Source organism: Notolabrus celidotus, chromosome 23, assembly GCF_009762535.1.
Source record: "Notolabrus celidotus isolate fNotCel1 chromosome 23, fNotCel1.pri, whole genome shotgun sequence".
Taxonomy (NCBI): domain Eukaryota; kingdom Metazoa; phylum Chordata; class Actinopteri; order Labriformes; family Labridae; genus Notolabrus; species Notolabrus celidotus.
In genome coordinates this window covers 16,895,740-16,923,373 of record NC_048294.1, presented here as the reverse complement: position 1 = coordinate 16,923,373, position 27,634 = coordinate 16,895,740, and the positions used below count along the sequence as shown (strand labels likewise).

At 41.4% G+C, this 27,634-nt stretch overlaps 1 protein-coding gene across 1 annotated transcript; it reads right to left on the bottom strand.

Annotated features, from left to right (window-relative positions):
• Positions 1–27,617, bottom strand: LOC117806959 (transmembrane protein 151A). The gene is made up of 6 exons (XM_034675969.1): positions 26,981–27,617; positions 10,522–10,866; positions 9,602–9,736; positions 8,551–8,690; positions 8,401–8,440; positions 1–7,203 (listed from the first exon to the last, which is right to left on the bottom strand). Exons 1-6 carry the CDS (start codon positions 27,047–27,049, stop codon positions 5,977–5,979), a joined length of 1,956 nt encoding a protein of 651 aa, XP_034531860.1. The 5' UTR covers positions 27,050–27,617; the 3' UTR covers positions 1–5,976.
• Between the last annotated feature and the right edge of the window lie 17 nt (positions 27,618–27,634).

The following is a 27,634-nucleotide window of genomic DNA, read 5'->3' as shown; positions in this document are numbered from 1 at the left end:
CCTGGTATACCAAGCAGATTGACTTTATTTGTATCTTCCACAATAATTAATTGTCATCATCATCATCGCCAGAATGGCATCAGTTAACAGTGTTATTGCCACCAGCTCCATTACCTTCTCCGTCACCCTCCATTCAAATGAAATAATTACATTATCTTTAACAGGCCAGTGACAACAGCTAGAATCTGGTGTGATATTGACAATCTGGTTATCAGTTACATATTAATTAGCTTAAATACTGAGGACATTTTGCTCGACGGTGCTTGAACAGAAAGCCCATTCCCGGCTTTACACATCACTGTGTAAGACAATAATGCTTTGTACGTGACATTATTGTTTGAGCTCCATAGAGGCTGCATGTACATAACAACTACATTGCGGTAACAATTCATTTGCTTGACAGATCACAGGCAATCCAGCAGCAGAAAGGAGAATCTGAACATGATTTTGTCGTCTGAGGTTGAAAGTGAGAGAGTGAGGTCTCCTGTTGCATTGATACGTTTGGGTTATAGCTTTATTTTCTAATGTTGATACCCAACAAACAATCAAGTAACACAGTGCAAATTGAAGTTTTAAGCATTACGATTAGATGAAGCAAGTGTTTTTGAAAAATGAAGTTTGAAATGCAGCTGGACTCCCTGGTATTTCATGTCAAACCAAATCTTGACATGTTTTTTTACAGTGTTGGACAAACTCGGTATGACGACTCAACTCCTCCCATGACCACAAGAGAAACAGCAACAGTATTGACAACAATACATCGGTCATAATTGCTAGAGCATTTCATAAGACAGTCAAGTGAGGACGTTGATAAAAACGTAGAAACAAGAGCAAGATTTCTATGCTCACGCAAAACAGAGAAACTGTATATTGGCTACCTTTTGGGCACAAGAAAAACGTGAAATCAAGAGCGTTTCTGAAAAAATAAGTTGTTGATCAAAAACCAAATCACCTTCCTCTGATATTTTATGTGTCTTGGAAAGCAACATAGCCAGGCGATGACTACAGAAGGGGGAATGCAGGCTCAGTGCAGTCGTCTCTATGAGTGAAGCTCACATTGCTTGTGGTTATGAGTTCAGAAAGCTGCTTAGCAACATATACAAGTCTGACAACAAAGCAGGGTGACGAGCAGTACCGCTCTGCATCACATTCAGTCGTGTTAAAAGAAAAATAATAAAAGCAGTGTGAAGAAAAATGCACAATCACATAGTACTGCAATGCCCTTCGTAGGTTTTACCTTCATTGTTTGCTGCACATCTGCCAGGGTCTTTAAAGGGATGTCATAGCAGGTGTGACATCACTGATTCAGGTGGGTGCAGATGTGAACTATACTTAAGTGTTAGCCAGAAGAGAGCAGCACAGCAACTGTTTTCTACCCTGTCTGATACACTGTTGGTTTACCCTTGAAATACAGTCACACATGTGTCTGTGTCCTCTCAGTTCATAAGGCTTTGCTGCCACCTAGTGGACAATGGATTACCATTGGAGTGGATTACCACGAGCTGCACCTCGGCAATGCCAATGTGCAAAATAAATACAGAAATTTTAAACAAACAAAACTGTGCACCTTGCAGACTACTTGATTTTGTTCCAGAGTAAACACACCCTTTGTCACCTCAGGTAAATTTCAATGCATCCTTTGTTCAGCCATGTACCCCTTGCAAATACCTGCAGTATGTGCATATGTATAAGCACAGCATTCCAACTGTGATCCTTTTTTTTTTTTTTTTGCTTTGGCATGTAAATGGAATCATACGAAAGAGAGCTTGTGTTGACACAGGAGTGCAGCATTAACTGAAATCCTGAGCAGAAGAGTTGGCAACGTCGGACACAAAGGCAAGATAGCAGGACGGCTCCATGCTTTCAGTGTGTGTGTGTGCACATTTGTGTAAGACTCTGCATGTGCGGGGTTAGTATTGGTATTAGTATAATGTCGCTATAGTCTAAAATAAGCTGTTATAATGGCTGCTTTACTGCTGTGGCGAAACATGCAAGCGAGCATGAATGCGTGTGTAAGACATCATGGGCACAGAGTTCTCTTGGCACACCTGAAGTGGCTGAGGACACACTTCTGACACACTCCGAGATAATAAAACACCGTATAAATATCCAGCCACAGAGACATATGAGTGAAACACACTTGTCAGTTAGAAATAAATAAGTACATGAAAAAATAGCAAGACTTGCAAACAAATATAAACAAGTCCAGGCACCCTTCTTAAGTCTGAACCAGAGGTTTCCAGACTCAGAGAAATGTCTGATTTACAAAAATAAAAAATGAAATAAAAAAGCATACAAAGGCATTTGGATTTTAGACATCACTTAAATAATCTGAAATAATGTCCGCTCAAGTATGCAAAGGATATAAAAGTAGCAAATGACAGATTGAATTGTATTTTCCTGTTTTGGTGGCAAAGCATTAGGATTGAAATGTAAAAGCAGTCAGGTTTTAAACTGGAGCTCACACCTTGTGACTTCCAGTTTAAGATGCTGACTGTCTCTATGATGGCCGATACACACAAACAGAACCTGTAAAGCTGTATTTGTACAATTGAACAAATAGCAAACGGAGTGCTTTTACGTTAGTGAAAGCCACATCTTGAAATGAACTGAAACCAACATAGAAGTGTGGTTAGTGCTTTTTTAGTGCTTCTTTTGTTGAGGGACAATTAATGAAGACAATTTTATCCACAAGTCCACAAGAGACTGAGATAATGATAAATAGCTGTAAAAATAATTGTCTTTTAATCTCACATATTCACTCATCTCATTCCAATCAAGTCCACTTCTCCAGTCATGTAGAAACACTTGTCCTTGTTGCTGTTTATTTTCAGTTTTTTCTTCCATGAGTTGCTTTGTCCATTAGCTTCTGTGTGCCCAGTTCAGCTGGATGTCCCCCAGAGCTACAGAAATTCTTGAGCTGGAATCAGTGTGTTTGAATGAGTATTAGTGTGTGTGTGTGTGTGTGTGTGTGTGTGTGTGTGTGTGTGTGTGTGTGTGTGTGTGTGTGTGTGTGGGTGTGTGTGTGTGTGTGGGTGTGTGTGTGTGGGTGGGTGGGTGGGTGTGCATTCGTCCCTTACACCAAACCAGGTCAGCGCGCGTGCTCTACTTTATCTTCCAGAAAGTTTCATTGAAAAAAGGTTCCCCGCTGTCTCTGCTGCATCCAGGTTCTTTGTTCAAGTGTCCATATTTGTGTGCATATGTCCATTTATGTCCATTATCTCTATTTATGAAATCTAACAAGCATCATAATTACTGTAATTTCAGGAAACCGCCTTGAGAGGTTTCTCATCTTTTTCGTGTGCTTTTTAGTGTCATGTCCGAGTAAGCAGATAGAGAACGAGGGAGCGCCTTCCTCCATCACAAAGTGGCTGAAGTGACCATTAAAGGGCACTATATAGGGAAGGCTTAACTTAAATGATCTACTCAAACTGTAGCAGGTTTAGTGTGCTTTGTTTTAATATATGCATGGAAGCACTAATGGTTGTGTTTTCTGTGCCAGTTGGCTCTCCTTGGGCTGGTCTCCCACAGAAACATACTCGGAAAGTAGGACAAATTAATCCCTATGGATTCCAGCCCATGCCCGTCTATATATGTGTGAAATATTCCATTATGTTTTGATCACTGTGTTGTTTTGGCACTGCATTGTGCAATGGCAGACATATTTGCTACATAGCTATTTGTAGCTCCTGCACACTAGCTGTTATTTAGTGACATGCATCTCTATGCCGGCGGTCTTTTTCACACAGTGAGGCGATGTTTTAGAGAGCACTGTTAATTTCTCGCGGGTATTTTTCAAGAGGAGGAGGTAGCAGCAAGGCAGATTCTGGCCAAAAGGTTCCCTGTCACAGAACAGGGCGTTATAATCATGGTTTGATTTTATAACTGGAGGAATCTTAGGAACTTTGTTGTCTGCATTAAAAATATGAAGCTAATGTCAGATATTTTTTTATGTTTTGCTGGCTGAGAATGGCAGATCATGTTTGACTTCCCATGCAGTTCAATATTATGGACATAAGTGAGATATAGAGGAGGTTTTCATGCCTTAACACATACAGTAGTGTAATATATGTATATTGTAGGAGGTTTACTGTTATTTATGTTTATTCTTTCTTCTGGGTACAAATGTTTGAAACTAGAGCAGATCAAACGGGGAAAACTGGTGTAACATTTTCCCGACGCTGCATGAGAAAATCACATGTTGTGTTTTCTTTTAAGGCCAATTATTTCAACATCTTTTTCCTCATCATTTGTTCAACTCTCACGCCACATGTCTGAAAATGTACAGACATAAAAAAGCTGAGAAGGAGAATATCTGGTTTATAGAATCTGATCCTGGACCAGAAGTCTCCGCCAGGAGGAGAGTTGATATGTGGAGTTAGCCGAGATGAAATCTGATCCGAGCACTTCCAGGAGCAGAGAGAGGTGTATCACACAGTCGACCACTTTCAAAATGAGGAAAGGGAGGAGCAGAGGAGCAGAGAAGATGGCAGAGGGAAAGAGGAGGGAAAGTTAATGATGGATGCTGTGAATCTATTTTGGTGCAGCATTCTCTCGCCTCACTTACAACACAACGTGTGCTAATTTCATTAAAATAAGATACACCTGAAAAAAGCGCAACAGATCTGTTGCTCAGGATTGCATCTCTGCACTTGAAACCCATTGACTAGAAAGAGAGGGTGACAAAATAAAGATGAGAGAAAGAGGAAAAGAAAAATCATAGGGATGAGAGCAGAAGGTCGTATGAGAAAAGAGGAGCAGAGTAAAGAGGTAGAGGAAGCAATCGCTCTTGTGTTTATGGAGTGTTTTGCTATCAGCTCCATACCAGTAATGGGTAGAGAGTGGTGGGGAAGCTAATGGGAAGGTGAGGAGTAAGACAGGATGAGGAGACAGGGAGGAAATCAATGGTTCTCCTCTTTGATCTACTGTTACATTTCCAGCCAGATGCTGCTTGAAGTTGAATCGTAAACCTTTCAAGACTTGAAAAAGATCTTATTAATGGCAGAACCTGCTTCACAAAGTTACTTGGGGGATTATTTAAATGTTTTTTTAGATTTCCTGATTAGATTTCTCAGCCATCTGCTGCTCAGATGGTGTCTTGTATCTTCTTTTTTTTCTCCTCCTCTTGAGTATCTTTTGATTGTGTCTTTTTCTCGATGTAAAGTCTGTTTTGTATTATAATTTTCTACCTATTGTTTCTACGCTGCGTTCTAAGATCATTCCGAAAGCCTGTCATCGTTTCTCTTCGTTTACTTCTCTGCATTGCATTGTTACCTCATGTGTCTTCACCCTCATCTAAAATATTTAGGGACCCTGTCTTTTCGCCGCACTCCCTCCTTTAATTGAGACATATTTTTAGTTACCCTCTATGTATCCTCAATTCAGCACAACCGAAGCTTCAGGCCTTTTGCAACTCCTCCACTTCTGTTTCTTTTTTAAAAACATACCCACCATCGCTCAGCTGGTTTGGAGTCTCTCCACTGCTCTCCAACCTGCTATTTTTAGACTTGGTACTCCTCCCACTCCTCTTCTTGCATAGATATATCTGGAAATAGACATTCCTAAGTTTTCATCCTTGCAGAGTACCCAATCTTTCTCCTTCACTTTGTCCCTGTCTACGATTTCCTTGCCCCCGCTTCGACTCCAGACTCCATTTTATCATCCTATCAGCTTTCTGAATCAGTGTGTGTCCTGCTTTTCACAGTGTACACTGCATCTGTTCAAATATAACACTTCACTGTCTCCTCCTTTCTTACAGTGTATGCATCTTTCCCTTGTTGCTCCATGCCTCCATATTTTTTACCTCCTATGCTTTGATGGGACTTTCATTTCTTTGATCATTTTGCAGTCTGCATACTCTTCCCTCTCAGTCTCTTTCTTCTCCTTTATCTTGTTTTCCCTCGTCTCTTCCGTTCAGTGCTTTCTTTCTTTTCCCCTGGACTCTCTGGCTCTTCCTGTGTTTTATTTTTCTGATCGTCACATGTCGTCTCTGGCGTGGCAGCTCTCCTCTCCGTGAATAATGAGGACAGGGAAGAAAAATGCGTCCTGGTAGGATGGAGGACGCTCTCTCCCTCCCCCATCTCCCTCCCTCCCCTCCACTACCCCTCCGCTGTCTTGCTCTGCGTCCTCGTCCCTCTCTCTCCCCCTGTCTTCTCTCATCCTCACCTCCTCCTCCTGCTCCTCTTCCTCGTCCTCATCCGCTTCGCCCTCCAGCACTCCTCTCGTCTCCTCATTGTCCTGCCTTGAACCGAGCCCAAGGAATCCACCACCACCGCCTACTCCTCCTCCACCAGTTCCCCCTCCTCCGCCGCTTCCTCCTCCATCTTCCCTGCTTCCTCCAAGGCCTCCTCCCATGCTTCGTGAGTGAAACAAGCTGTTGTGTCGACCTCCGAGTCTCCCCAAAGAGAATCCGCTTCGACTGAGCACCAACCTCCCTCCTATACCTCCGCCTCCATGCCCCGCGTTCCTTATCCCTGCCACTGTAGCATTCAGGAGGGCTGTGGTTCCCATGGGGGCCCTAAGCCTAGAGGGAAGACTGGAACTGGACGTGGTCCTCCTGCATCGGGGGCAGCTCTGGAGGAGGTAAGCAGAGTTGAACACCACAGGCAGAGCAAGAGGAGGTGGGTTGTTCCCCTGATTTGGGGTGGTGCAGGGAGGCCCAGAAATGGGCGTAGAGGCGGTATTGTTTGTCCCATTACTTATGTCCAAGTCCATAAGGAGAGCCTCAGAGTAGCTCGGGACCATCTGTTGGTTACAGCGAATGTGCCACTCCAACTCTGTCATGTCCACCGTATTGACCCGTGAAATAGCTCTGTAACTCGTCCCGTTTAGACCGATTCCAATCCCGATCCCTCCTGGGTGGATCCCATTCTCAGTCCCCCCTTGAAGCCCATCCCCTCTTCCGCCTCCACCTGGCCCTCCACCCCCACCACCTCCCCCTCCACCGTCCTCATCCTCCCCAAACAGCTTTTCCACATGGTAGTGGACATATGCTGTGCGGTACTCCGACACGACCCGCAGTGGCCATGACAGGAGGAAAGCCGAAGCCAGCCAGAAGACCCTGTGGCGAGAAAACCACGGCTGATGAGTAGGGTCTGGGAAGGCCAGGATATGCTCTCGAAAATCCACATTCTTGAGATGCATTCCCTCCCTGGCCTCCATGTAGTCGTCCAGCCCCTCGTTCTCTCCAAAGAAGCGTGCTCGCTTGAAGTAGAAGAAAGACAATAGAAGGAGTCAGCTTTAGAGAATTTAAAGAAACAGTTCACAGTTTAATTTCCAGATCTAGATATAAGTGGGACTGGACAGCAAGAGCTATGGTGTTTTCTGAGGCTCAACAGTAAAAGGCAATGATTCAAATAATAAGCAGAGATCAGTCATGTATATCTGCACTTCTGTTCTTTATTTGCATGATTGTGCATGGAGCAATGCAGGAGCAACAGCCTGGCTCAGAGTAAACCCAACAAACTGTCTCAAACTGTCTCTTCAGTGTCCAGCATTAACAATGTTTATAATGCTGGCAGTTATTCAATATTTTAATAATCTTTTAGTGTTCACTGTTCATGAAGTTTCATGAAGGCATCTAAATATTCTAAGAGGAATCCTTTTCTGCAGCCTTTAAAAACTACTGAATACATTCAAAACAAGTGTCCCTGCTTCTTCAGCTGATGAGCTTCTGATAACTCAAACACACTCCCTGACTTAAATCCTTCATCTGGTTAGGTACTGAGGTAAAGGTGCAGTGTTGATGTGCCTTCAAACATTAAGAAAGGAGTAACTTTAAGAGAGAGGCTAATGGTTAAAGGGATACGCGTGGGCCTTCTAAGAAAAACGTAAGACTAATGTGGACACAGGTAGGATACAAATCTAGATTTAAACAACATAAGCCTGAGACTGGTACACCCCTGTTTCTTTACTTATCGTACTCTCATTTCTTATTTTCTGTGTTTGCTCATTGATCATCATCAGGTGGAGGTTTACTTTGTCTGCCATCCAGTACATAAATACTTTTACACACTTCTATTCACTCAACACTGAAAAAAGTCGGCATGGGTACAGCACTTGAAGAAACTCACGGTGCTTATCTTATCTTGATTAGTGAGCCTCAAGAAACCTGCTTTTGTAGGTCTCTAGCCATTACGAAGAACAAATTGTCAAAAGAAAATACTGTAGTGGTAAATCTGCTTTTTTATCAGTTTAATTCAACATGTTTTCTCTTGCCAAGAAGCTCGGTAGCAGCTGTCAACATGCTGCTGAGTGTTTGCAAAAGATGAATTGAAAAATATGCCTTTGCACTTTGGATTTTACATTCATCCTGTTTTCAGATTGAATAAGTAAATTAACAAGTGCTTAATTTGACAGAAAAATATCATAATACACATTTGTTTTTCAAACACATCTTACCTGGGTGAGGTAGGCAGCTTCAGCACGTGCACTTGAGAAGCTAAAGAGCAGAAAAAAGTTATTTATAGCATGTTCACACCTCTGAATTAGTATCACCTTTCGTGACAGGTCTTCTGAGTGAGCAGTCATTGTTCGTGTTGAGTGTCGTACCTGAAACACTTGGTGAAACGGAGGCGAACAGCAGGGTGCAGCTGCAAGTCCAGCAGCTCCTTTGACACATCTTTTACTCCATAGCGGGCGTAGTCGAACTCTGAACTAGAGGCGTGAGTGTTGACCCGCTCATGATAGACCTGAGGGAGGACAGAGCCAGGGATATATGAAGGAAGGGGAGTGATGGAGAGTAGATTAAAAAAAGGAAACAGATTGAAACTTAGGATCATGATTTTGGAAGACTTTAAAACCTTTGTGTAAGTTTCATACTCAATAAGGCTTGTTTACTAAAGAGGATTATCTTACTCAATCACATCACTCCCGTCCTTCAGCAGCTTCACTGGTTACCAGTCAAAACTCACATCAATTTGAAGATCCTGCTCCTCACCTTTAAGGCCCTCCATAACCTCGCTCCTCCATATCTCTCTGAACTTCTCCACATCAACACACCAAGCCGCACTCTCAGGTCTTCTTTTTCCATTCACCTCACTACACCACCCGCCCGCTTAACCACCATGGGGTCCAGAGCCTTCAGCCAGTCTGCCCCCCGACTCTGGAACTCCCTCCCACCAGACATCCGTAACATCAACTCTCTTTCTATTTTCAAATCCCATCTCAAAACACATCTTTTTAAACTGTCATATACACTCAGATTACACCTCTTCACTGCACTGTATTGTATCCTGTTACTTTTATTTGTATTTATTAATTACACTGTTTCATGCCTTGTTGATTTTATCTGCCTAATATTTATATTGTTATTTTTTAAACTCTGCCCTGTACGGTGACCTTGAGTGCTAAGAAAGGCGCCTTTAAATAAAATGCATTATTATTATTATTATTATTATTATTATTATTATTATTATTATTATTATTATTATTACTGCATGTAGCTGTTTGCATACAGCCCCGAAATATTTCTCTATAGAAGAAATTTAGATGTGCATTGCAGTTAAAAAAACTTAAGTTATTAAGTCACCACAACAGCATAAAAACAAAGGGATGAAAATGAAAGACAGCATTAGTGTGTTTTAGGAATAGTCCCCCTCACCTGTGTGGTAGTATATGCATCTCCATTGCGGTATCTGGTCACCTGCCTGGTCCTTCTCACATAGTGATAGCTAATGGCCTTCCACCAGATGCAGGGAGTCGCCTGCTGAAGTCTCTGCACACGCTCGTACACCTCCTGTGTCAACGAATGAAGAGATATTCAAATAAGTAAATTAATGTCACATTTAAATGGGATTCCCTTCTGAATAAACTAGTGGAACAAGCAGGAGCAAACAATGAAGATCCTTTTGTTTACATACAGAATAGTTAAGTTTGTCCAATCCAGTGCACTCTGGTCCTGCCATGTTTTGTTTATGGTGATATTTGTGTTTTTGAGTCTCTATTTAGAGCTGTTTTAATCACAGAATATGTCTCCTGACAGTTTTGAGTATCGTAAAACATATTTTGTTTTTGGCAGCAGCAGATGGCTCAAATGATCAGCGGGCAATGTGCTTCTGGAACTCCTGATAATAGACAGAGCAGACCAGAATAGACAAAAGACAGACTGCATGCCCCCAGGTCAGCTCATCTCCATGAGAGTGGGTAAGTATTCAGCTTCCCCAAACTCAAGTAGGAAATTGAGAGTGGAACAGTGTTATCTCCTTCTAAAATTTCTGACCACACTGCATTCATTTATGGACTGTTTAGGCCTGTAATTATACTCTAGTTCTCCGGAGTCGCAACTGTCTGTGCACACATTTACTACAGCATTATTTAAACTATTTTATTTTGCTGACACAGACGGAGTGAACAAGGATTCAGTGAGTAAACAGATTCAGCTTTGTAGCTCAAGGTCATAGACTAAGTGCTTGACTCCCACTGCAGCATAAGACTACAGCCAGATAAGTTACAGTGATTTCTCTACCTCACAACACCTTGGTCAGTATTTAATGTGATATTAAAACAAGTTTTCTCACATACCTGGAATTCAGCATTTGCCAACATTGCCGTCTTAGAGAAGCAGTGCCAACACTCCACCAGGTAAACCACATACAGCATAGCCAGGAAGGCCAGGGGGATGTAGACGTAGCCGCTAGAGCACGGACTCTCCAAGTGCGGGATGTCATGATAGTAGGCCGCAGCTGGCGACGTGGCTTTGTCGTCACCACTGATAGGTATGGAGGAGGAGCCGAGAACGGGTACACGACAGACCGCGCACCAGGCTAGGGTGGCGAAGCAGCCGTACATGAGGAGGGTCAGGAGGAGGCACTTCCAATGGGACTCCCGACACAGGGAGGAGGCCAGGGATTGCTGGACTGGCCGTTGCTTTGAGGACACAAGGAGAGAAGAGAGGGCATGTAATGAAGGAATGTATTAGTTTTTAAGCTGCAGATATACAGCTGGAAATGCAGGGTGAATCTAAAAAGGAAACTACTGAGTTGCATTATGGGAATTATTGGATCATTTGCTTGAATGTTATTCTAAAAGTCTGTGTATCTCTGTCTCTGCTGCACAAATCTCACCAGTTTAACATTACACGTAGTGGTTTGGCTTTAGGAATGGCAATGTGGGTCAATACACCATTATGTCAGGACGACAATATCTCAGCAACCATTAGATGGATTGGCATCGTTTTTTTTTTTCTTTTACCTACATTGGTTTTATGACTTTGGTGAGACTCTGACTCTGGACAGGTAGGAGGGATTGCCATAAAATTTGGCACCAACCATCCAATACTCCACAGGATAAGTCTGTTTGATATCACACTCAATTTTCCCCATTATCTCACCATCCCTTGTGATCATGTAAGCATTGTTATTGTGCGCATGCTAGCAAATTAATTTGAATTTACTCTTAAGGGTTCACTAGTGCAATAAGTACATTATGTTAAACAGATCATCATAATGGAATTAGTCAAACCTTGCAACAAAAAAGAAGAACAACTCAACAGTTAAGCCACATTGTAATATAAACCATTAGCACCATATTTGGGAACGCTGAGCTGAGTCAGGATGTTTGATAGACCTGTAATTTTAATGTTAGCAGATCAGATAAAAATATCTTATTAAATATCAAAACAACTTTACACATATTACACTACAATTTCTCCTGCCTGATACCCTGCTTGTACCTAGACTAAAGAATGAGACCATACCAAATGCATCTCTACCACTAGTTGGATAAAATATGCTAATCTTAGCTTAGCTCACAGCTTTATATGTTTCCAACTGTTATCTCTACTTTAATTAGATTTTTTTTTTTTTTTACTTTATAACATGAGAAAATAAAATAAAAATGTAATTGTTTATTGTAACAACTACGTTTAGCTAACTTTGACTTTTGTTTCACTCTCTAGAAATGTTGATGAACTTAAATATTTATGTTTAGTCAACTAAATAATCAAATGTTGTCACCCTCACTAATCAGCACCAGAAGCTGTTGGGCAGCCATCTGCGCCACTAGACAGGGGCTCTAGCTCCGGTAAATGGCTCCTAATCTCAGTCGGAGTTTCACAGTTTGTTTTCATCTGGAAAATGGCGATGAAGTTGTATGTAGGCTGTCTCAGGTAAAACTGGTATGTAACCTCTCGACTAGAGCAGCGTGTATACCCAGCATAGGCTTGTAGCTGTGACCCTGCCAGGAGGGCCAAAGTATGGTGGTGTTAGCTCTGCTAACATTAGCCACACTCAGAAAACCAATTCTACATTAATTACCCACAGACTGCGTGATCTCATGTTTAGCTGTGCTAAATAAATTATACTCATCTATGAATATTTTCTGAGCCTAAAGTGACCTTTTAAATAGTTGGCTACCAATATTTAAATTAGCCTTTAATGATTTGGTAATTAGTCACTCAGGAACATATCTAGCAAGACTTATACTGTTTGTTAAATAACTACAATTTTTCTTAAAGCTGGGGTTGGTAGTCAGATTTAGATGCACTTTTTGTTATACTGGTTAAAATTATCTTTATGTCCCGATGGCAATCAATACATAATGTGTTCTCAAAGAGGGACAAAAGGCCGCTATCTACAGCCGGAGTAAACCTGGGAAAACACCAACCAATCCCTGCCATCAGGAGCCAAAATATGAAACCAATCAAATCCCGTCCTGCTATTCTGCCCGCCTCCTGCGCGTACATTTCATGTTTGTTTGTGTTTTTAACTTTTGCAATGATAAGGTTTTGGTGTTTTCTTACCACTGAGTGTGACATGAGTTGACGTAGTGAACAATGTGCTGAGCACCGGTTTTGAATCAGTCACCACCATATGGTCGCAAAGTAGCGGTGCTCGTGAATGTGAGCCTGGGCGACGTTTTGGAGGAGCTCCGAGGGAAAGGGGGTGAGGGGTTAGACGGAGTCCTGAGGAAATGCTACATTCAAATCCATGCTAGTTTTCTGTGACTACCAACCTTAGCTTTCCATTAAGTCATATTTCCCTGAGACAGTTATGATTTTTTTGCTGTATATGCTACTGTTTTGTAGAGAAAGAAACAAGTAGATTGTTGGTTTTGGATCATAATGCCATTTTCTGTTCTTTTATATTAAGGAATTTTAGATGCTGGTATCTTTGACAGAAAAACTCCAGCAAATATTCACAAATGTCTGACTTGTGGAAAAACTACAGCTATGGCGGAAATGGTCCGGTGTTTGACCAGGAACCAACATACGTTCATGTACCTGTTTACCTTGTGAGTTTGTTTCATGGTCATGATCATCCTGTTTGGTAAACAGTGTTGTATTTCAGAGCTACTGTGTAAGTAGAGGTCTTGACCAAAGAGGACCATTACATCAACCCTTACCCATCATAGGGTAAGTGCTGCATATTAGGCACACACACACACACACACACACACACACACACACACACACACACACACACACACACACACACACACACACACACACTGTCTGTTCCTCTCTCTAAGTGCTCACTTTGACACGGCCTTACTTGCACTGTGGAGACATCATATTACAGTGCACTCAAACACAAGCATATACATTAGATACACAGACATAGATGGTCTAATGTGCTTCTCTTCTCTCTCCACATCTCTATCCACGCACACGCCACCATGCACATTCTCAGCGTTGTAAAGCAGCCAACGAAGGATATGTGAATAATTTAGATGAGAACGATGCTTCTAGACTGTTCTCTAGCCAGCTGACTCTACCCTGTGAGTGAATGATGATGGAGAGGGTGGGCCAAAAGAAAAAAAAGCCATGTGTTTCATGTATGTTGTACGTGGGTGAAACATAGAAACAGAGGAAAGCACGGTTAACACACACCTGAGCTGTGATTGTGTTTTTATTTATGTCTACAGTCACATGTGCCCTCTCCATGTTGCTGTCCTCTGCCTCGTGCTGCATGCGACAATGCAAAAGGCAACAAAGCAAGATGACAAAAAAAATGGAATGACACCAATGTCCTCTCTTCCTCTCAGCCAAGTCCCCCCTGTCCTGTCAGCACACTCCCCCCTTATCTCTCACTCTCTCAGTGCAGCTACAATTTGCTATCCACTAGCATATTTGGCTTGCTGCAACGCACACACACACACACACACACACACACACACACACACACACACACACAGTCGTGCTCCCTTTTTACGACTGTACGTCAAGGGCAAGCAGTGAAAGGCAGAGTGGAGGGCACATACACTAGACCAATCCATTATCTCCCTGCAGAAGCCCCCGAAACACATCCAACTGCACACTAAGGGAACAGAGATGGGCCATAACTTTATAAAGACATGAGAATTATCTTCAGTGTCAATTTAATATCACGCTGTTTGCTGTCTGTCTGCCTTTTTCTTCACATCCTCCTTCCTTTTTGTTATCTTTTTCTCATCCTGAATCTTCCCTAGCATCTCCTATGCATTTACTCTGTCATTCTCAACCTCTCCGTCTCCTCCTCCACCTCCTCCTCACCCCCCATGTCTCCTCTTTTACATCCACTTTGAAAGTCTGTCTCTGAGCGCATTGATTGGGCTGAATATGTAGGGTAAAGATGGAGAGAGAGAGAGAGGATGAGAAGTGTGAGAGACATGCAAGCGGTCATGAACTTTTCATGAAAGGAAGTATGAACAGTTTCAAAGAATATACAGGAGGGGGGAGGGGCTACAGAGATGGCAGCGGTGTTGGTGACAGACTGCACCACTCTCCAGGGAACTCAACTGCCAAATTGTATCTTTCTCTTTCTCCTCCTGCCCTTCCGTCTCAATCAACTTCATTTACCTATCATCAATTCTTTCCTGTCCTGTCACTCTCACATTCACATGAATTTTGCTAAAAAAAAAAAAAGAGGAAATTCTTGCAAATAAAAAAAGAAAAACCTGTTTGGGTCTTGACAGTTTCATCAAGCCTCTGCAGCTGGTGTTAGCCCAGTGAGAGGAAATAAGACCCAAGACAGGAGTCAAATTATTCCTGCATGCACTTGTGTCAATCACTATTAGTCAGCATGAGCAGGTCTATTTCCAACGGAGCCCGGAGATGCTCTTTAACAATTAACTAGGGACTTAGTGATATGAGGTTATTCAATCTGATAACAGTATCAATTTCAAAGAAGTGGCTAATGTAGAACATTTTTCAGCTGGAATGAAACAGCTCTTTATTTGCACAGACTTAGTATTCCTATGATATTCCGGGTGTTCCTCAGAAGGCTACTTTCTTAAATAGAATTCTGTTCCTTCTCCATACACTCAGGTATGATGCTCTACTGCATGTGTTGTAGACAGTGTATTTTATACTATGAACTGGTCTGCTCGAAAAACACATGATGATACCCCGAATGTACACGACCAGTCAAAGGTTTTGGACACACCTTCTCATTCAATGTTTTTTATTTATTTTAATTATTTTCAACATTGTAGATTAATACTGAAGACATCAAAACTATGAATTTATATGGTTTGGCCATAATATGGATTACAACAGTAGTCAAATAGGGCTGTCCATTGTGTACTAACCCTAGGTCTGAAAAACACAACTGATGGTCTCAAACACATTAAGAAGGCAAGTAATCCTACAAATTAACTCTCGACAAGGCTCATGTTATTAGAAACCATTCTAGGAGACCACTTCATGAAGCAGACTGAGAGAATACCAAGAGTGTGCAAAGCTGTCATGAAGGAGAAAGGGGGCTACTTTACAGAATCTAAAATATAAAACAGATTCTGCTTTGTTTAACACTTTTTTGTGAATTAAATAATTCCATATATGTTCTCAAATAGTTAAAATAAATACAAACCCTTGAATGAGGAGGTGTTTTTAAACTTTTGACTGGTAGTGTAGTTTTCTGTATTATAAAAAGAGCTGCGACAATGGCACTGATCAGCTATTACATTATGACCACCTGCCAAATATTGTGTAGGTGCCCCTCTCGTCAGGTCAGGTCTTTTTTTTTACCCTGACCTGAAGAGACGTGGACTCCACCAGAACTCTGAAAGTGTTCTGTGGTATCTGGCAACCAAAACATTTGCAGCAGATCCTTTAAGGCGTACAGTCAGCGAGGTGAGGCCTCTACAGATCTGACTTGGTTGCCAGCACATCCCATAGATGCTCGACTGTAATGGGATCTGGGGAATTTGAAGGCCAAGTCATCCCCTTGACCTTGTTGTCATGTTCCACCGGGTCACCTTCTTCCATTGCTCTGTGGTCCAGTTCTGATGCCTACCGGCCCATTATGGGTGCTTTCAGTTGTGGGCAGAGGTTAGCATGGGCACCCTGACTGCTCTGTGGCTTCACAGTCCTGTACAGAACAAACTGTGTGAATTTTAATAGATTTCTATCAGAACCAGCATGAACTTTTCCAGAAATTTGAGCTCCAGTAGCTCTTTTGTTGAATCGCACCACACAGGCCACCTTTCGCTTCCCGCGTGCATCAATGAGCCTGGGCCGCCCATGACCCTATGGCCAATTCCCTGTTTTTTCTTCCTTGAACCACTTTTGGTAGAGACTAATTACTGCACACCGGGAACATCCCACAATAGCTGCAGTTTTGGAGACGCTCTGGGCCACACTCTAGCTGTCACACTTTCCCTTATCAAAGTTGCTTGCACCTTTTTTCTTGCCAGTTTTCCCTTCTTCCAACACGTGAACTTTGAGGACAAAATGTTTAGTTTCCATCCATATCCCACCCACTGACAGGTGCTTTTGTTAAGAGAAAATCAATAATATTCATTTTCATTTGACTGTCATAATTAGTTATAGTTGATCACTTTGTGTGGTGATTGTTCTTGCACTTCCTGCTTCAAACCAAAAAAGTCAGAGGGATTAGTGCCTGACAATATCAGCCAATGGACATATCAGTCATGTAAGATGCTTGTTACAGGCTTTTGTAACTAAATGAGCTTGGTTTGGGTGTACAGACTACCACACAACATAAAGTCTGGGACTATTATTCTGATGTACTGAAATCAAACACCATGCCATGTCCACTACTAAATGGCTGCTTACAATGATACAAGTGTATTAGCATTGAGACTGAAGAGCAAAATAGAAAATCACATAGAAGCTGAAAGAGGGTCCCATTCCATGCCCACTAACAAAGTACACACACGTTTTATACCAGTGGTTTAGTCCTTCTAAGCTCTGTTTTGTTGAAGAGACTGATTCTTTATAATTAAGCAGAGGCACCTTGGAGAAAAGACAAACTCCCACCAACACCTCCTACATCCTACATCCATGTAATTGGTATTTTTTACAGATGTACTCGTCCAACTTTTTTCTTTACAGTCTAACTCAGGTTGTCCGCCAACACCAAGGAGAGACCAGATCAATGTGCTGTTCTTCCCACAGATTTAAAATCTGCATCTTCACTCTGTAAAACTACAGAACTGAACATGAGTTTACTCAGTTCTGACTTGCAAGCAGTGGGGATGCACTTTGGGACCAAAAAGGAGGTTTGTGGTGGACAGAATGCCTCTTGGTGCAAAACTCTGCAGCTTTTTGGTTATGTCATGATCCTTTTTCTGTTTGAGCTGCCTCTGGTGAGCCTTGGCTCTTGTGTCAGCCTGGAACAGATCAAAGCCAGAGCTCACTCTCCTTGAAATCACTCTGAAAAGGATATTGCCTAGACTGAAAGAGTGTCAGCTTTCATTTTTTTCATGCTGAAAGCTTGGACCACCCTCCTTTAAATCTCTTTTGAAGAGGACTGATGCAGGGAGGTAGAAACATGTCAAATTCCTCATAAATGTTTCATTGATGACGTAAACTCATATAACAAGTATCTTTTTCTGACTAAAGTTGGCTGAAAAGGACCGCACTTTGACATCTTGTAAGATCAAGATCAAGATTCCTTTTATTGTCATTCCACATAACATCAGAGATGCAGGCAGAACGAAATTATGGGCATGGCTTATTTAAAAAGCACAGATAAATGAGCAAGCAAGTGTGAATTAATATATAAAACATTAATACTATATAAAAACAGTAATTAAATAAATATTAGATACTACAAAAATGTCTGCACAGTCATGAATAAAGAATAATAACGTTTCTCTCTACAAATTATACTTTGTTTCTGAGACACGGTGGACATTAGGGCTGTGTATTGGAAATCTCACAATACAGGGGTTACAATTCAGTTCATTACACTATAATGTGGTATTTAAAGTGCTATAGTGCACCTTTGAACAGGCTGTTTCAAATATATGTTTTCTTCGTCTTTATGCCAGTAATGTATGCTTACTTCCTTTTAAAGAGGTTGTAATGTCAGAATTAAAAAGCCAAAAATTATTAACAGTCAGTGACATGTAGCAGTCAGGAGCTTAAACAATACACAACACAAAATTAAACATTTTGGTTTTTGCACATTAACCTAGTATTAAAAAAAACCTATAGGGAAAAATCAATTGGACAACACTACTTATTGTCTGAGTTCTGTGTTTTAGGCACACCTCACAGACATTCGAAAGACCCTGAAAACACAGCATCTGATTTTCCAGTACCACTTGTATTCTGGATTTGATGGTATCAATGAAGCACATATTTATAACTTATGACCCGGCTTTCTTACTCATCACCCGGTTGTGTTGATTACTAGATTCTGATTGGTCAAAACCCCTTGACAATAGTTATTAGAGCTATCTCTTGGGCAGACAGCAGTGTGATGCCCAAGGAACTGTAAAGTCAGACTTGGTTGAAATTGTAAATGGTGTTCCACAAGGTTCTGTTCTAGGACCTGTTCTTTTTACTGTTTATATCAATGATATTGTGTCTGCTGTCTCAGATTGTAAAATTCATCTTTATGCTGATGACACAATTCTGTACTGTACTGCTGCTAATGCACAGTCTGCTGTGCATTCTGTCCAACACTGCTTCTCTGAATTAGAAGCTGCACTCACCCAACATAGGTTGGTCTTAAATGCTGAGAAAACAAAATTCATGCTCTTTTCCAGGTCCAAACATATTAATCTGAGTAAATTCATCATCAATTCCAATGCAGGCACCGAAATAGAAAGGGTGAAGATTTACAAATATCTCGGCATCTGGATCGACGAGAAAGTAACTTTTAAAAGTCATATTTTAAATTTGTCAAGTAGACTTCGACAAAAGATTGGCTTTTTTTTACAGAAACAAGTCCTGTTTTCCTCTCCACTGCAGGAAAACTCTGATAGAGGCAACATTTTTATCAGTCCTCGATTACGGTGACATATTGTACAGGCATGCTTCAGCCTCTACATTAAAGCCACTTGATGCTGTATTTCACTCTGCCCTACGTTTTATTACTGGTGATAGTTACAGCACTCATCATTGCATACTTTACCAAAAGGTGGGATGGTCTTCTCTGGCAGAAAGACGTGATTTGCATTTTTACCTGTTTATTTATAAAGCACTTATTGGAATGCTACCGTCATATTTATCTTCGATGCTAGTTTGGTCTTCTGGGGCAAAACATACCAGATCAACTGGTTGGCTCACTCTCCAGGTTCCCAGAGTTAATTCTGAGCTGGGAAAATCTGCCTTTTGCGTATTTGCACCATCTGCATGGAACTCCCTGCAAAGCACTTTAAAAATAAATGCATTGGTTTCTTTTAATCATTTTAAATCATTAGTTTTAAAATGTTTAACCTCTGATTGTACCTGTTTTCACTAACTTTGTGTAACATTATTTTTTCAATGGTTGTAACATTACTTTTAACTGTTGTCTGTTTTTAATTGATCATCATTCTTTTAGGGTTATATCTTTTATTTTGCTTGTCATGCATTTTAATGTTTCTTTTATATACTCGTCGTCATTGTAAATGAGGGCTTGCCCTCAATGATTTTCGAGTTTAAATAAAGAGATATATATTAATTCTGCATAACAAGAGAAATGACAGAGACAAGCAGTTCACACCATTGAGGGTATATCAAATCAATCTACAGAAAAGAGTTCCAGCACATTTGACTTCTTCTCGTTGACACTGAGGCAAAATCGTTAGTTTCCGTCAGCATTATATACAGCATGTAAACATTGGGTGTTTCGTTAGCATGCTAATTGATAGGCTGAACAATACGGATATTTTAATATCGGATCCTGTCCTGCAATCTAGGCAAGGGCAGCAGAGCTGGTGAGTGCAGCTTTAAGTTACTGTTTGCTACAAAAATGGAAATGTTCAGTTAAAGGTAGGGTTGGTAGTCACGGAAAACGAGCATGAATTTGAATGTAGCATTTCCTCAGGACTCCGTCTAACCCCTAACTTGATCATTATTTGAAACGTTTAGTTAGATGTTTGTTCGTGCTGCAGGAAGGTGGATACGAAATTGTAGCCACAGTAGCGCTAACAACCGGATTCTCCCTGTCAAGATTTTATTTTCCCTTACATTAACATCTCCATAGAGTTATCTCCATGCTAGCTCATACAAAGCTCATGTGGCCCTATCATTGGATGCCCCATTAACCACTAGTAAGTTCATGAAATTGCTGCCCAACTAGATCAGGCCCAGTCAACTGTAGGTGATTTTATTGTGAAGTGAAGGCCCAGGGAACTAACAACAGCTCTGTCATGAAGTGGTAGACAAAACAAACACACAGAGCAGGGCCCAAGAGTGCTGAGCCATTTATAGGAATCAGCATTTGCATTACACTTCCAAACTGTCTCCTGATTCAACATCATCATGGCCAACTGGGAGTTAGGAGCTTAATGACATGGGGTTCCATGGCGATGCAGATGTAAACAAGCCTCACATTATCATGTGTTGTGCCAAGCATTGGGTTGGAGTGGCAAAAAGCATGCAGCAAATGGACTCTTGACCAGTTGGGGTATGTTATTTTGGCAGTCTGATAGGTGAAATTGGGGTCCTGTGGTGCCTATGAGAATGTGATAGAAATAAATAGGCCCCACTTCAAGTTTTGCAGTGCACTGATGACGGTATGTGGCTGTTTTTCAGAGTTTGGGCTAGACCCCTGAGTTCTAGAGGGTCTCCTTAATGCTGTAGGATACAAATGAAGCTCTAGCGAAAGTTCAGACAGTTTAATAGCTCACCCGCTTCCAGCTGCATGCTCCGGAGCTGTCATTGGTTAATCAGCGGCGGCTTTCATCCAATAGCTCAGTGGCACGCCCTTATCGTCAGCCTATCAACTTTCTGCTGTCTTTTTAAATATGTCTCTCTCTCCAGCTAGTTCCTTCTTGCATTGATGGCGCGCACCCCTCCACCTCCCCATCTCCACCTGGTCTCCGCAAGTCTTCAATTCCTAGAATTCATCAACCACCACCACCAGTGTCTGGACTGTAGGGGGATTTCTTCTGCTGCCAAATTCACACATCCTACGCTCACAAAATTATCCCCATAGAGTCCTTTACCCTGAAGATATCTGTCAAGTTTCATTATTCATTAAGTTGTAATAAATAACATTTAATCTTCAAACTGTGTATCTCCTGATTGAAATACATGTTGGCAAACTGGTTGCTTCAAACTTTGTGGAAACAGTTTCAGGATGGCCCTTTGCTATTTCAGAATGACTGTGCCCCCACAAAACCAGGTCCATACAGACATAGCTAGAGAAATTAGATTGGCCTACACAGAGCACTGACCTCAACCCCACTGACACCTTTGGGAGGATTCAGAGTGCCTGTTGGGAGCAAGGCCTTCTCGTCTAACATCAGTGCCTGACCTCACAAATGCTCTTTCGGCTGAGCGGGCACAAACTGCCACAGACACTCTTCAAAATCCTAAGGAAGGCCTTCCCAGAAGGGTGGGGACTGTTAGAGTCGGAGAAGGAAAGTCCAACTTCATAATAATATTCATATTCGTATTTAATGCTCATGGTTTGAGAATGAGATGTCTGAAAAGGTCATAAAGGTGTGATGTTTGCAAGTCTACTGACTTGAGATGGAGTTTATTTATATTCTTCAGCATCCACAGTCACTGGAGACAGCTTTCTGAAGAAGAGCCCAGATAGCTGACATGAAACCTAGACCACAAGCTGTTTGTGTTGGGTTTTTGGACACATATCACACACTTTTCTGTTCAAAGAAGAGTTTCAGAGCATTGCTAGGATTTTGAAGATCCTGTACATACTGTACTGTGGTTATTTCTTGCTTCTACTGAAACTACATTTGACAGGGCTTTTTCATTAATATGATTTGCTTGAGCCAGTAAATGACTCTAAATTCAATCGTTCTGTAATCTGGTCTTGTAATACGGTGGGGTAACTGCATTTCTGTCACATATTTAGTTACTGTCTCTTTCTTCTTTTGTGTGCACAGGTCAAAGTTAAATCTCATACCTCTCACTCGGCTGAGGATTGCAACATTATGCTTCAAAAGTAGGGCTTGGTTTTTGTGACAGCATTACCTAATTAAAGCTATTTTTCTCAAGTGTCATCTTTAACCTTCAAAGTCTTGCACTACACTGCGAGAGGATGATTAAATACATTAGATGCAGTTCTGTCTGATGTGAAGTCATTTGTATGGCAGACATGTTGTATACAGATTTTCTAAAAAGGAATGCTGATGACTCGTAAGATGATGGCATCTACCATCAGCATATCAGGGTCATCTTACCAACCCGATGACTCATTACATTAAATTAAAAACAAATGTTAATAATGTCCTACATTGATGCACATGGCACTTTTTGTTTTGGTTTTATTACAAACCCCTCTTCGTATTACAATGTTTAGTTGCGACCCTGTTTTGCTCTCTCTCTCTCTCTCTCTCTCTCTCTCTCTCTCTCTCTCTCTTCAGACTGATTCAGCTGGTTAGGTGTGACTGGAGCAGCTATAATTAGCAATCCTAGCAAGTGGGTGGCAAACGAAGTGAGGAAGTGAGGACAGGAAAAAGTGCTGTTGATGCCTGCAGTACACTGTTAAAAAACGGTCTGCCATTTCAACAGCAATGAAAGTGCTCTTAAGGATGTCATGTCTCTAATATACGGCAACATCAAATGATGTTCATTTGCACTTGGGGTGATGAAAAATGAACGTCTCATCATAAGCTCATCATATTGAAAATATTATTCCTCATTTACAAATGTTTTTTTTTTATAGAGTGTGTTTAGAGGAGATTAATTATCCATAACAACGATCAGCAGGTAAGATGTAGGTCACCTATTTATAAATGATATATCACTAAGCGGCAGCAGTCGGCCTACACATGAGCTTGAGTTCATGCCAGTTACATTACTGTAGATGCTAAGCCGGAATTTTTAAAATAGACTAAGAAACAAAATATATATCTATATTACAGCCTGGCAGTTGAAAGAAAACACCTTATCATAACATCAAGAGCATATTTAAAGCTAGTGTCCTTGAGCAACATTTCAGAAGAATGCTAAAACGAATCACATCTTGATTGATATTTTCCTGTGACTGAAGTATCCGTTTGATACAGCAACAAACAATCTCATGAGTGGAAGGTGTAAATGAGGACTGAAATGAAATGTAGTAAACAATCAATTTAGAGCATATTTTCAGTGGAGTGGTATATTCAGACTCAGAGCAATGCCAACGGTTATTATGTTGCTGTATATTAACCCTTGTGACATATCCTCTGTTTAATTAAAGGTATGTGCTCAGAATCAGAGGAATCAATTTGCTATAATTATCAGAGTAAGCAGAGAAACACAAGCGTAAATTATAAGTGTTTTAATATTAAATCAGTATTATTTGACACATTCTCCTTCGGAAATTGTTTATGTAACACATCTGCTTTTCCTTCGATGCCTCATTAAGCCTTTGTCTGTTTAGAAATTGCAATCTTATCTATCTCATGGAGCATAAACTCTGAGCAGCAGTGAAATTTACATAAATATAAATCTAAAGGCTGTTTTCCATATGTAAAGCTAACTTCAAGATGATAGTCAACATTCTGTTATTTACAGTCTTTTTTTCTTTGCTGTCATGATAGATTTGATTGCCAATCCACATTAAGAGCATCTAAACTGAATGTTCACTTCTCTGTGAAGTGGGTTTATTGTCACTGTAGGTGTTTTATTGTGGTATCAAATTCAGACTATTTTGTCTTTGATCGTTATAAAACAAAAGCTTAGTCTCTTGTGTTCAGGTAACATATGCTGTCACTAAAGTTTGTGCATTAGACTAGAAATTATAACATGTGTGGTGGAAAATAACTGAGTTAGATGTTTTCTCATGTGTTTGTGTAAGAGTGAAACTGTTGCAGGTGCAGTTTCTCCAAAGGTCGCAGACGGGAGGTTTCCTGTACTCCCATCCTAGCTTTCTCACGTACCTTGCTTACGTATGCTCTCTCATGTGTCCTGTTTTTTACTTAGCCAATGATCTCAGTTAGACTAGAAGATTTTACCTTTTTTGGAAGAGCTTCCTGTCATATGCCACACGTGTTTTCACTGGTTCATATACTCTGTTTTCGTGCACTTTCGGGGAGGAAGCCTGACTTTGACTGAGAGAAGTTCACTCGTTGTCACTGCTTTCTCCCTCTTAAGAGTGTTGATAATGAAACTCAACAAAAGACAATCATTTGTTTCTCCATATGCTCATTTCATCCATCACGCTGACATCATAACCTGAACAAGAAATTGCCATTACACATGTAATTCAGGATGATCCTTTCCTCTTCCGTGACAACTTCACTTTTCTCACGCCACCCATGACTCAAACACATTAAATCTGTCTTCCCTTCCTCTTTAGAGTGAGTCACGTCATGGAAATAGACTAATTGTTGAAAGATACAAGTGTCTGTGAAGGTTCTCAGTCATCCAGGTCATGGTAATTCAAAGATTGATCAGTAAGGCGACTGGATTTGGTAGAAATTCTTGAAGAAGTTTCACCTCTCCTCCTTAAGGCTTTTTCAGTTCTCACCAGACTGGGGAACAGCTAGAAAATGTAAACGAAGACTGTTAGAGGCTTACTTTTTCTAGCTCTTCCCCAGTCTGGTCAGAACTGAAGAAGCCTTTCGGAGGAGAGTTGAAACTTCAAGAGTTACGGATCAAGCTTTAAAAGATACAAGTGTCCTTTCCTGCAAATGTCAACTTGTAAAAGTTGTTGTCATGTGATAATCACACCACAAAGAGGTACAGATAAATCCAAAACTTGGTTGTTATTCAAAAACTGTGGCTAATCTGTGATCATGTGTGTGTGGGTGTGCATGCATATGTTTGCCAGAGAGTGAGTAGATGTAGCTTATGTTACAGGAGGTAAAGGGATGTGGCTGCATTGTACTTTATAACAGGCATGTCTACAGGAAGGAGACAGTGATGGGAAGCTGACAGGGAGAGAGTAATGGAGCCAGAGAGCAGATGAAGACTGACTTCATTGCTAAACATCTGCACATGCCTGCAGATAAGTAGAGGGGCGAGTGGTGGAATAAAGTGAGAGGCATCATTTAACAGGCATTGTTACACTGGATTTTATTTGCTTTGGGGTGTAATTACCACAAATTTTAAAACACTTAATTCTGTCTTTTTGGGACTATTTCGTTAGCCATTACTTGAATCAGTTTAAGGGGAAAAGTGTGTTTTGGACCTTAAGGCTATAATGGAACATTACTCAAGCTCAGACAATAAACTGATGAATCAACATTTTGATCTCTCAGGATGAAATGTGGGGATTTGCTGCTTTTTGGAGGGCATCTTCTGACATTTTACAGTCAGAAAGTCATGAACTAATTAAAAAAGCTGATTGAAGTACCTCTTCCTCTCTGAAAATTATTCATCTATAAAATCCAAAAGTAAACCAAGGATGTGCACTGCTAAAGACTTAGTCATTTCCTCCTCAGCAGCATAGCATCTCAGCCTGATATAGCCTGCCATTACATGGAATGCATACACAACTTTGCTCTTCCTTCCGTCATCATGTTAAGTAGCTGCTACTGGGAATGGTGGTGAGAATAAAGCCTGCCCACATCCTTAGTTATCCATAGGTATCTGTTCCTGGCAGCTGGCTAAGTTAATGCTTTATAATGCAGAGCTCTCTCAACTTCTTATTGTAAAGATTACATGTTTGTCTTAAATAAAGCTGTTTATTAAGTACTGGAGAAGTTATAGAGAGGTGGATAAGTTACAAGCTAAAGACGTGTGTGTGTGTGTGTGTGTGTGTGTGTGTGTGTGTGTGTGTGTGTGTGTGTGTGTGTGTGTGTGTGTGTGTGTGTGTGGTGGGGTTACAGGATTGTGTTCTGATAAGTGTCAAACAGAGGCTTAGATTTGTGGCTTTATATCAGATGTGTAAACAAGAACTTTGACCGGATGCCTTTCCCTTTAGAGGAGGTTTACTGTATGGGAGGTCCAGTTGATGTACCTACGGGAGGATGTGATAAAGTTAAAGACATCCACTAAGAAGGTTGGCAACTTGTACTATAGTGTTAAGAAGTTTGTAAACATTAAAGAAATATACTGAGCTATCATATTTACCTGTAAACAACAGTTTGAAGAACATAAATAAGAATTGTTTGGCTGTTATTTGGCCTCCTCACTATGTGTCACAGTATTTTGGCAGACAGTTGGGTGTGTGGCTAAACTGTGATGTCACCCTCTAGTGTATTTTAGAGGTGTCAGCTACTCGATGGATACTCTCTACTACACTGAAAAAAAACACAACACACAACGCTGTCAGACATATCACAATGATAGTGTGGCTTCCTTTCTAGGCAGGCATTTAGAGTTCCCTGCCCTCTCTATTTATCTAAACCACAGCCTCATCCCCATTCACACAAGAGCCAAGGTCCTGCACCGTGTCCTTGCTCTTTTACGAGCAAGGGAAATGTAGAGGGAAATGTGGACTTTTCTGCAGTAAACACAATGAAGACACTTTTGGTGAATGAAAGTCTGTTAGTCGACATGTCCTACATCACGCGTTACATGATGGAGAAATGACGGGTTGTATAGACCGACCTGCAATGACATACAAACACAAGGTGTTTCTTCTGAGAGGCAAAATGCGCAACTCTGAGCTTAAAGAACTTGTACTGTGGCAGCATAAACAACCCCGTGCACGTCAAGTAACACTGGTTAAATACAGACATTAAAAATGTCCTTCCCCACCTGCTCTCGTCCTGACCCTTCCTCCAAAATGGGCTCTTCAGCGGTTGCCGTCTCCTCCTCCGTCTGCATTTTCCCTCTTACCACTCCTTCCTTTCTTAGAACCGGGAACAGGCAGCTCCCACCCCGGTACCGTCCGAAGGCAGGGACCTCCCCGGCGGAGCAGCGAGCTCGGTCACCCCATCCGCCGCAAGTCGGTATCCAATTTCACGATGGAGGGGCCTGCGGCAAACAAGCATCGTCTACTCCGGATGTCGGTAACCCCCCCTGCTTTCCTCCAGTATCTTCTCCCGACGACCCGCTCAGTGTTTCTCCTCCACCTGGTCCATGCTCTGCCTCTGCCCTCAAAGCAAATAGTGACTAAGCATCCAAAGTCAAAGCCTGTCTGTCGCCCTCCCTGTCAGTCCGTTTTCGCTGCTTCTCTTTCTCTCGTGATGCTCATCAGCTGAATATGCGTATGTGCACGTGTGCGCGCGTAACCGACAGCGCAGGAGAACCAACCGGAGTCAGGAATCTCAAGAGCTGCAGACGCACAAATGAAGAAAGACGCTCGAATTAAGATTGAGCGATAAACATGGAGTATAAATACGAGGCAGTGAAATTGAAAACTGACAGCAAGGATGGCTGTCATTATTCAACTTTCCTGAGGCATGGCCG

Bases quoted from the DNA above. Each gene is read 5' to 3' on its own strand.
- LOC117806959 (XM_034675969.1), bottom strand. From the start codon at position 27,049: ATGCAGACGGAGGAGGAGACGGCAACCGCTGAAGAGCCCATTTTGGAG. The intron at 10,867-26,980 runs GTGGGGAAGGAC...GTGTCCTCAAAG, and splicing joins AAGGGTCAGGACGAGAGCAG to CAACGGCCAGTCCAGCAATC. The intron at 9,737-10,521 runs GTATGTGAGAAA...TCGTTGACACAG, and splicing joins TGGCAAATGCTGAATTCCAG to GAGGTGTACGAGCGTGTGCA.